The sequence below is a fragment of the Sodiomyces alkalinus genome, assembly GCF_003711515.1.
Source record: "Sodiomyces alkalinus F11 unplaced genomic scaffold SODALscaffold_9, whole genome shotgun sequence".
Classification (NCBI taxonomy): Eukaryota; Fungi; Ascomycota; class Sordariomycetes; order Glomerellales; family Plectosphaerellaceae; genus Sodiomyces; species Sodiomyces alkalinus.
In genome coordinates this window covers 1,380,439-1,390,729 of record NW_021167087.1, presented here as the reverse complement: position 1 = coordinate 1,390,729, position 10,291 = coordinate 1,380,439, and the positions used below count along the sequence as shown (strand labels likewise).

The 10,291-nt window shown below is 47.5% G+C and overlaps 3 protein-coding genes across 3 annotated transcripts in view; 2 read left to right on the top strand and 1 right to left on the bottom strand.

Annotated features, from left to right (window-relative positions):
* SODALDRAFT_325812 (lysozyme) overlaps window positions 1-375 on the top strand; it is a gene marked incomplete at both ends in the record, with an annotated part of 860 nt that extends 485 nt beyond the window's left edge. Inside the window, one exon of the mRNA XM_028610023.1 lies at window positions 82-375. Within this exon, the coding sequence (XP_028464287.1) occupies window positions 82-375 (294 nt within the window). The remainder of the gene's footprint in view (window positions 1-81) is intronic.
* Window positions 376-2,196: 1,821 nt separating this feature from the next.
* On the bottom strand, window positions 2,197-3,583 carry SODALDRAFT_335574 (nmrA-like family protein). The gene is made up of 4 exons (XM_028612498.1): window positions 3,418-3,583; window positions 3,103-3,335; window positions 2,651-2,994; window positions 2,197-2,552 (listed from the first exon to the last, which is right to left on the bottom strand). Exons 1-4 carry the CDS (start codon window positions 3,520-3,522, stop codon window positions 2,305-2,307), a joined length of 930 nt encoding a protein of 309 aa, XP_028464286.1. The 5' UTR covers window positions 3,523-3,583; the 3' UTR covers window positions 2,197-2,304.
* Window positions 3,584-4,725: 1,142 nt separating this feature from the next.
* Window positions 4,726-5,625, top strand: SODALDRAFT_335573 (hypothetical protein). The gene has a single exon (XM_028612497.1). The coding sequence runs from the start codon at window positions 5,153-5,155 to the stop codon at window positions 5,588-5,590; it is 438 nt and encodes a 145-aa protein (XP_028464285.1). The 5' UTR covers window positions 4,726-5,152; the 3' UTR covers window positions 5,591-5,625.
* Window positions 5,626-10,291: the final 4,666 nt, after the last annotated feature.

Sequence of the window (10,291 nt, the reverse complement as noted above, 5' to 3'; positions counted from 1 at the left end):
CCCCTCTCTCACACACACACACACACACACTCTCTCTCTCTATTCTTAAGCCTTTCCCTAACCAACCCCACCCGTCCACAGACCTACCAGAACTGCATCACGCGGCAGACGGCCTCCTCCGTCGTCCTCAACGCCAACCAGTACGGCGCCCTGGTCAGCTGGGCCTTCAACGTCGGCTGCACCGCCACCAGCACGTCGACCCTGATCCGCCGCCTCAATGCCGGTGAGGCCCCCAACACGGTTGCCGCCCAGGAGCTGCCTCGCTGGAACATGGCGGGCGGCCAGGTCCTGCCCGGCCTGACGCGCCGCCGCGCCGCCGAGGTCGACTTGCACCGCACTGCCACTAGCGTCCGTGCTCTGCCTGCTTGCTCTTAGATGGGGGCTTGCGGGATTGCATAGGTCTTGGTGGCCTGTTTATGTGTTGAGGTTGGCTAGTGTATAGTGTAGACTGTATAGGACGCTGCGTCGACGACTGCATTCATGTTGAATATGACATATCGAATATGCATGTAGTTGGGGAGATCGTTAGGAAGATGGATGAAACTTGGGTAGTCATCAGCAGGAGAGAAAAAGAGTAAGAGTATACTAACGGTCTGACCAACGTCTTCACATGATCACACCATGGCGGCAGTGACAACTTCTCCTGTGCTTATACTGTTGACAGCTACTTGAGCTGGTATCTGCGGCTCTCCCTTGGGTTGTCGTCAGACTTCAACTTCCTCCATTGCCCACAAATCTCAGGCCATGTTCTGATGACAGGGGCTTTTTTGCGCACGTATAGTGAAAACGTCGTTCTTACTCTGCCACGGGGCTGTTGAAGTTCTCCGATATTCATTCCAAGGAAGCTGCCTCCCTTCCTTTTCTCCATGTAATAACAATGGGAAAGAACGGTTAAATTGCCCTGCCTGAGCCCAGGTATTATCCCACTATGTGATCTCACAACCACCTCCCCATTTCTTTTCTTCCTCTTTCACAGTTCATCGTCATAGACCGCGAGGTAAGTATAACTCCACGATACCTATGTTTCCAACAGAGGCAACCCGGTTTTCCTGTTTCGTTCAGTCGAACTAACTATATAGAGCCGTCTGGTAAATCTGTGCTCAGCGCTGAGTTCTGACCAAGTGCAGCCCATATCGCGTAAGTGAGCCAGATATCTCCCAGGGTGGTGGCATATCCATTGTATCGGAGATGCCGACTAACAGTTTGTACACCTTAGGGACACCCTCAAGTACAATGGCTCGCAGCCCGAACATCTCGCGCTACAGCTCCCCCAATGACTCGTCTCCTCTTCTTATTCGAGACAAGAAGCGCGCTGCCCGCAGCAATGATGATAGTGTCATCGCCAAGCGTTCGCGCTCTGATAGACCGAGTGCAGATGCCGAGGCGGTGGCCAGCCCGTCGTCGCAACCCTCCTCTCCCCGCCGACAGCAGGTGGTTGACGAGTGCATCGGTGGCGACCTCCGAGACCCTTGCGGCCGTTGCACCCTCCATTTGGCCAAGATGGATTTCGAGAACACCTCGAGAGTAATCAAGTTTCGTTCGTGCCGCGATAGCACTAGTACGTAGTGTTACTGGTGTACCCGCTCTGTCGTATATCCATGACTAACGGTCTTCTAGAGCTGTCGCATAAATGTGAACACTGCCAGTCTAACGGCAAGCCGTGTGTCGTCGTATAGTCATATCCCTCCTCCGCCCGTAAGCTGCTCCGCCGGACAGTGCTCCACTAACCGCCAGCTCACAGTCATCATCGGTGGATGTCGCCAAAGTGGCCAAAATGCTGCAGAAGATCCTTGTTCGGGCTTCCGAGAGGAATGAGCGACAAGCTGCGGGTACGTAAGGCAGTCACCAGTCTCCCCAGTACAGCACTGCTAACCCTTCCGTAGTCACTCGCTGTCGAGACTCGGACCAAGCTGAGGGTTAGCTTCGCCGCCCACCGTCAGGAGGCCACGACGTCTGCCGCTCAAGTGAAGACCCCGGCATGTCGGTCAGCTGAAGTTGCGGAGGCCCAAGTTCAGGCCCTGGAGGCCATCGCGACCGAGATGGCGTCGATCCACAAGACGCTGAGGACCATTAGCCACCAGCTGCGCGAGTAGACCCGGAGGCCGGAGAGGCCCCCTCCGTGGCCCGTGCGGACAGCGATACAGTTACTGCTGAGGAGGAAAACAAGGATGGAAGGAAACAGGACAGGAGAGTGTGGCGCCGCGGCCTCGGAACAAAAGTCTCAATATTTTGTGAAACAGCTCCTGTCCCGTTAGAGTCTCTAACTCAGATCATGTTCCCCGAGGTTCACTGCCGACTCGTAGTCTACTTGCCAGCCCAAGCCTTTGTGATCAGCTCCTCGATAGTCATGGGGCGGATATCGGGGAGCCTCTCGTTGAGACGGTTCTCCTTCGGCACGATCATACGCCCTGAGATGGTTGCTAGACCAAAGAGAACATTCATCTGCCTCATCTGTTCAACCGAAATTCCTCCGTGGGCTTCGTGAACCAGCATTGTGGGCTCGTTCCTCTCTAGCTTCTCTTGACTATCATAGACCACATCAAACTTGGTGCCTGACCAAAGAGGCGTTGAACGCGTGCCGTGTTAGCCATGAATTTCAGCGAAAGGATAAAGTTTGGATGCAGACGGTAAGAAGACAGCCGACGCATACCTCGTACTTTCTCAGCAATGGCAATGAGCTCATTGAGAGTTGTATCCGAGCCGCTGATGATGCTGAGTTCGGGCCACTCATCTACCTCGAGAAGCCGGGCAATAAACCCGGCCATGTCGACCGAGTACGTCAGAGTCAGGGGCTCGTTTCCGGTCCCCGGCATCGCGGCTCGCTTGTTGGCTACGTCGACGGCCCAGACGCCGGGGGCCATGTCGGAGGGAATATGCGGCATGCCCCAGTAATCCATGAGGAACCCGACTACGACGCGAGTATACTGGAGACCAGTTTTCTTGAGGGCGGCGGCGGCGGGTCTTGCGAAAGCCGAGACATCCCACTCGTTTGTGCTACTGGTGATTAGCGTCGATGATGGGTTATATGTAGGTGAATGAAACCCCTATCCCAACCCCACAGTTGGACCGGGGCCCCGGGGGGGACGAGACGTGATGACTTACCCGTCGTCCGGAGCAGCAGCATACTCGCTCGGGATGAACCTCCGTGTCTTCGTCGACTGATCGCTGGCGGCGATGAGGTTGAGCTGGGCCTGGCTGCCTTCCGGAGCGAAGACATCGAGCGCGGAGATTACGGTCTCGACGTTGCGTCCCTCGAGGATATTGACGAGCCCTTGGACATCGGAATAACCAACGACCAAGAACTCTGCACCAGGAAGAAGCGGGACAACAGGAGGCTAGGGAGACACCAGCAATTCAGCATCGCCTTGATATACCCAAGCAAAACCTAAGAATTCTGTGGGATACTCTCATACTCACTTTCCTTCCAAGTACGATGACCTGATGAGTCCCGTCGGCGAGGAGCTGTCGAACGATGGTCTTTCCGACACTTCCAGTGCCTCCGGCGACCGCAATGGTAGCCATGGTCGAAAGGAGATGCGTGTCGATATTGTCCCTTTGCAACACTCGAGCGTGGTGTTGACGTGAAACTCCGTTGAGCCATCTCGTGATTCTCGTCTCATTCCCCTCTTCAGACTTCCCTTCCCCCTATTACTAATTAACATTTTCCCGAAGAAGGTCAAGTTTTAAGTTTGGAGCCGGTACGATGAGAGGTACCGGGCATGGAGGAGCGAGGTATCAGTACTTTCTTTACCCTGTGCTGGACATCAGACACACGAGTGGGGTACGTACCTTGTGTGTTTATGGGGCGCTAACTGCTCCGTGGAGAATGAGGAGGTACAACCAAGTTACAACCTGGGAGTCCTGGGAGTCGGTCGTTCTCAGCGTCATGACTGGCATCATAAGGTAGGTAGATCTACCTTGGCTTCAAGCTTCAGAATGTGCAGGTGTCTGTTCGGTCTATGTGTGAAAGACGAAGGGACCGTTGGGGGGCCTCTAGGTACCTTAGGTGTATGATTGTATCCTACTCGGCTACTCCATGGACCTACTAAGTAGGTACTTAGGTACCTAGGTAGAGGCCAAGCCAAAACGAACGTACTTGTACCTATCCGTGCTTCGGATACTTTACCTAAGGTAGATAGGTAGTTACGTTGTAGAATGAATTCGCCATTTGGAAACCTGCCTTGATGGTGGCCGTAACCCGGAGCTCACGGAGTCACGGTGACCGGAGTTGCCCCACACCGTTCACCGAAGTGCCCGCCGAGTGTCCGGAGTGAATGAACTCCCCGGAGTGAGCAATGAGCATCGGTATGGTCGGACGATTTCAACGCCCGACGTTGATATATTTTGCCCAGAAAAGCTATTATGGATATTTCTTAGTATAACTTGCACGTGGTCAAAGCGAGCTGAATCGGGACCACGCAACAGTCAACACTGCCTTGGCGTAAGCGGGGAGCCCTGCTGTCCAGGGTGACATCCGGCACCACCCCCACAACCAGGCCTGCGCCGTCGACAGAAGGTCCGTGCGGGGAAGACCCTGCTCTTGGCGGTACAGATTAAGCACGACTCCACGGGTTGAGAGAAGGGGATGGATGGGTGGGTGACGAAGAAAGAAGTACAGCTTGAGAAACACGCTGACGTCGGACAGAGGGTTGCAATTGGTGGTTTCGCAAAGGCGCGAACGGTATCGTAGGCGATCATTTCACGCATCGTTGTCGGGTATTTAGGGAAATACGGCTGTCATCCTATTTGCTATTTTTCGGTTTTCGGAAAAAGACCCGAAAACTCCCATCTTCTGCTGAATGGAAGGAAGCCTGAAGTGAAGGGTGAAACGACAAGGTGATTTCTTGATTCTTGAAGATCTTCCTGCAGGCGCACGACATCCATTATGAAACCACATGCATTCTTCGACCGGCTCGCCGCGGCTATTTTGCTAGTACAGTATGATTCCCTCGGTTGCCTTCCAGAATCAAATCATATATCTATACGGGGCATCTTTTTGTTCGCATGCTAATTCATTTGCACCAGAACGGCCCAGGTCACCGCGCAGGACGTGGCTGCAGCGCCCAGCCCGACACCCACATCGCGCGACTCCTTCGCCGATTGCCCGACGGTAACGGAAACGCGCGACATCTGCTCGACGTGCATGGTACCCATGTGCCTCTTCCTGTCGACGGTGACGCAGTGGTGCGGATGCCCCGAGCCGGTGCCGACCGAGTACCTCGATTTTCCCTGCGGGGGCGAGAACGCGTGCGGCGACTCCGGCCTTGGGTGCTCGACGACGTACGATGTGGTGCAGGAGGAAGGAGCGGCGACGTGTGAACCGGGACAGCCGCAAAACCCCCCTCCTTCGTCGTCGTCGTCGTCGTCGTCGTCGTTATCCTCCCTCTCCTCTCCCTCATCCTCCTCTGGGACGAACGCTGAGGACGACGATGAGAACGACGCGACGAGTATGACGGCAGAGATAACGACGACGCCCGTGCCAACGACGGGGGTTTCTGGGGACGAGACTGAGTCGGTTTCTCAGTCGCCGCCCGCTACGGTCACGGAGAACTCGGCGAGACGGCGGGTGCGGCCGTTTTGGAGGTGGTAGAGGGGATTCGTTGGTGAGGTGAGAGGACGTCGCTAATAATCTTAGTTGAACTTCAGTGGCTGTGGTTATTACGTCTCTGTTTTCAGATCGATCTCTGTTATATTCTATCACGTGAGCCACGGTATGGTGCTCTCCTATTAGTTAGAGGTGCCCCACTATCCTCGCTTGGAAGGTGGTAGATGTATTTAGGACACGTATACCCGCCCCCTTTTTCTTTCTCTTTTATAGATAATACAATTATATATTTCCTGAATCAACGCTCCCTATAAGCACGCTCCCGTTAATTCAATAGTTATAAGCCCGGGTAGTAGTAGTAACCAGTAACTTCCTGCTAATCTATTATCTACGTTTATTTTTATATACTTCTATAGTATTACGGAGCCCTCCTATACTCTCTCTCCTAATAATAAGCTCTTATTCGCTAAACCCTTACTCGATACTATATCGAATAAGCTCGAGATCACGGCTAAAGCGCTCGGTATCCCGCGCCTTAAATCCACGCGGTAATAGGCCAATTAGATCTTCTATATCCAGTCGTATACGTAAGGGATAGAGGTCTAGGCACTACTTGATCCTAGCTAAAAGGATTAGCTAGATAACTGTCCTAAGTATATTATACCTAAATCCCTGGATTAACTACGCGAATAGTATTCCTAAGGTAAGGGCGACGATACTATCGTGCCCTCGACGTAGGAGCTTATACGCCTCGCCGAAATCGAGAATTAGTAGACTATAGCCTAGAATTAAAAGCTCGGTCGCCTTATTAAGGCGCTCGATAAGGCTAATTAACTGCTTAAAACCACCGTGGAGACCTTTACTTATTAATAGGCTATCGAAGAAGCTATTAAGAGATATCCCGGCTATAATAGGGAAAAATAAAATAGACACTTTACGTTATGCCACTTAATAAAAGAACTTAAGAGTAGCTTCGCTCTAAGTAGTATTCACACGAAGGAAGAGATAAGACGAGTATATAAAAAGTATCTATAAGACGCTCGTCGAGCTAACACTAAAGTGGCTATATAGTATACGGAGTGGAATACCCTTATTAGACGCGTATATTAGTAAAAGATAGCCGAGATTAAAGGACCTACTACTATTCAGAACTTCTTTATAGTAGTTAGATAGAAGTTTACGTCTATTTAGGCAGAAACTAAGCTTTAGGAGCTAGTAATAAAAGAGGTCCGCGGAGATAAGATTTCCGATCTTCTAATATACGGCCGCGAGTTTAACGCTATTATAAGCGCTCTAACTATAGACGGCACGCGCTATAGCGTTTACGTGACCCTAGGAGACCGCTTAGATAATAACGAAGGCGGAAAGAAGCCTAAGAAAAAGAGCACTAATTACCCCTATCGACGCGAGTATACTTAGAAGCCAGAGCACTATAATAAGCTGGAGTACGCTTTAACCGGAAAATACGAGCAGAGGTCTAATACCTACCTTAATAATAAGTGGTGTGAGGAGATACGGAAAGAGATTAAGCTCCTAAAGTGGAAGAGCTTACGCGAAAAACTGTCGAAAAAGGGATAGGAAAGCTCGGAGAGCGGTAGTGGTAAGGGAGATAGGTATCCTAGGAAGGTTATTATAATTATCCTGGATCCCGCCCTTATCTATACTATAGAAGAGGTCCCTAGAATCTACGCCGCGCTCCGACTAGGCCTTTACCCGCTCTTATAAAGCACTCTTCTTAATAATTACGGTATAACTTACCTTATTAACTTAATCGACCTACTTATTCTAAGTTCCTTCGTTCCTATAAAAGGATCCATCGAATCCGGTATAACCGACTTTCCGATTATTAGCAAAGGTAAACGGCTTCTTAAAGGAATCCTTAATAGACCTCTAAGTACTCCGAAAGCTAACTTAGAGCTTAACGATATAGTCGTCGTAGAGAGATTTCACACGAATATTATATCGGAAGCTCTATTATATAAGGTTAGGATCTAGTATTCGGGATATAACTACTCGTTACGCTTTAGAACGGCGGAGAAGAGCGTAGTCTTATTAAAGCTGCTTTGACGCTTTAATATAACTATCCTTTAGTATAAGCTAATTTTATCTTCTTCTTCTTATTCGTGATTCTAACCGATACTATATAGTATTATTCCGATTAATTACGACTATTAATATATACTAGTTATAGTAGTTAATCGACTAATAAGAGCTTAGCGATATTACCGACCTACCCGTAACCCTCCGCGTCCACGAGTTAACGAAGAATAGTTATAGCACTTAAGAGTAGGCTATCTTAGACTAAGCGCTTTACGAGTATTAGTTCGTAACGCTAGGAACGTGTTATTTAAGGGAACTAAGCGGATAGACTATAAGATATACTCCCGAACCTAGGCACGTTAAGTTATATCTCGATACACGTTAGAACACCGCTCCCTATAACCGTTTTAGCGTATTTATTAGAATCTTTAAGAGCTACCTAAAAGCTATAACGGTATACGATATCTTCTTATAATAAAGGACGAATATAGCGGCTAAATCTATATACTACCTTTAGCTTCGAAAAACAGCGTTACGCTCTATAACGCGCTTTAAGCGTTCGAACGATAGGTTAACCGGTAATTCACTTTATATATTTATAAGATACGCAGTAATAATAAGCCCTCGATCGTTAACCTAGCAGGGGATTAAATAACCCAGCTATAGGCGAGCAGTTAAGGGATTAAGATAGAAATAGCACCGCTATATACCTATAAACCGAACGGAGGCAGCGAGAAAGCCGGTTAACTGATTATTATAAAGTCTAACGCTATACTGAATAGAGCAGGAATTCCACTAGATAAATAGCCAGAGAGTACTAAATCGGCAGCGTTATTATATAATATAAGTCCCTTATAAAGACACGGATAGAAATCCCCAGTAGAAATCCTCGACTTATAGTTTAGAAAGAATACGCTGATTCTAATAAGAGAGTATATAGCCGACCTACGCCCTAATTAGAGTAGTATTTATACCTATAGCTGCCGCGCCTATCTAATAGCGAGGGATAGGGAGACTAAGAGGAATAGGAAACTATATAAGGTTTAACTAAAGGGATATATTAGGTATCTTATAGGTTATATTACCTATAATATTTACCGAGTATAGATTCTATAGCTTTAGAAGGTTATTATAACGCGTAATATATAATTTAACGAGTAGTTATTTTATAAACTATAGCTCGAAGAAGTAGAATAGATCCTAGAGCCTAAGGTAAGGAACTAGCTTATAACTTACGAAATATAAGAAAATAAAGATAATGACTTTATCCTATAGGCTTACCCTCCGGGTAGATTAATTGATAGTATACCTTTTAGAGAATAAGTATAGTCCACGGGTTCGAACTCGGGGGTAAGAGTAGTAGAGGCTAAATTAAACGTTTTATCGCCACTACTAAATTCACCTAATATACCCGAACCGCCCGTAATAGGACTTTAAACCCCACGCGTAATACTTAATTCTTAGAGTAGGAATCTTTAGGTTATAAGCGTAGAGCCGTAGTCTTCGGAGGAACTCTTAATTAATAATTCTTCCGACTAATAAGATAATAGAGCGGCCACCTAAGAAAATACTATAACCGACACGCTAGGATTATATATACTAGAGCTTAATATAGACACTTCGACGATTTTAACTATAGAAAGGAGTACGTAGGCGATAGTATAGGGACTAACTACCCCTAATCCGTACTATAGCACTAGCCGTACTATAGCGTCCAGATCCAGACCACCTATCCGACTAACCCCTAAGGTGACCGCCTACTAAAGGAAAAAGAGTATACTAATAAAGGAAGTAACGCGTGCTAGCGTAAAAATCACCGATCGCCGTGCTTAAGGAAAGACTATTTGGGTTAATCCACGGATATATTAGGTAGAGCTAGATATACCTTTAACTTATACCTTTTTCTTATCTAATTAATAAAAAGAGCGCTAGGACGGGCTAGAAGGGCTTCTAACCTTTAATTTAATAATCCTCGGAGTAGCCGATACTAAAATAAATACTCGTTTAAATACAAAAAGAGAGGCTATAACATCACCGAAGCCCTTAATCGACGGTAGGGTTTATCACGACTATCTAAAGGCTATACTAAGGTACTAATAGGAGCTTATTAACTACCCGATACGTGAACGGTTTAAGGAAACCGCGTAGAAGGAGGTAAATAAGCTAATTAAGAAACGTATATAAAGAGAAATTAAGCGCTTAGAGACGAAGTTAAAGCCTTTTCCGTTGAAGTAGGTTTTTACCTATAAGTTTAACTAAGACGGATATCTTAAACGATATAAGGCACGCTTATATATTCGAGGGGACTTATAGCAGAGCTTAATAATTAAAAGAACCTATATAGTAACGCTCGCTACACGATCTTTTCGTATTATTATAGCCCTAGCTACTTAGTTTAATCTAGAAATTAAGTAACTTAATATCGTTAACGCCTTCGTTAACGCCTAAAGGAGTAAAACAGGAACGCCCGTTATATACGAACTTCCCGATAGATTTAAGTAGCCAGATAAGTGCGTAGAGCTCGATAAAGCACTATATAGACTACGCGACTCGCCTAGACTATAGTTCCAGACCTTCACGGCCACCCTAATAGACTTAGGGATAAAGGCTAGTAAAGAAGAACCGTGCCTATTCTATACTAAGGCTTAAAACGTATTCGTTATCTTCTTTATAGACGATATTCTTATATTATTTTATAGAGATAGT

What these genes read in the sequence shown, in the direction of transcription:
- SODALDRAFT_335573 (XM_028612497.1), top strand. Translation starts at nt 5,153, where the DNA reads ATGTGCCTCTTCCTGTCGACGGTGACGCAGTGGTGCGGATGCCCCGAG.
- SODALDRAFT_335574 (XM_028612498.1), bottom strand. Translation starts at nt 3,522, where the DNA reads ATGGCTACCATTGCGGTCGCCGGAGGCACTGGAAGTGTCGGAAAGACC. An exon ending in TCATCGTACTTGGAAGGAAA is followed by an intron (nt 3,336 to 3,417) that starts GTGAGTATGAGA and finishes GTGTCTCCCTAG; the next exon opens with CCTCCTGTTGTCCCGCTTCT. An exon ending in CATTGCTGAGAAAGTACGAG is followed by an intron (nt 2,553 to 2,650) that starts GTATGCGTCGGC and finishes CTCTTTGGTCAG; the next exon opens with GCACCAAGTTTGATGTGGTC.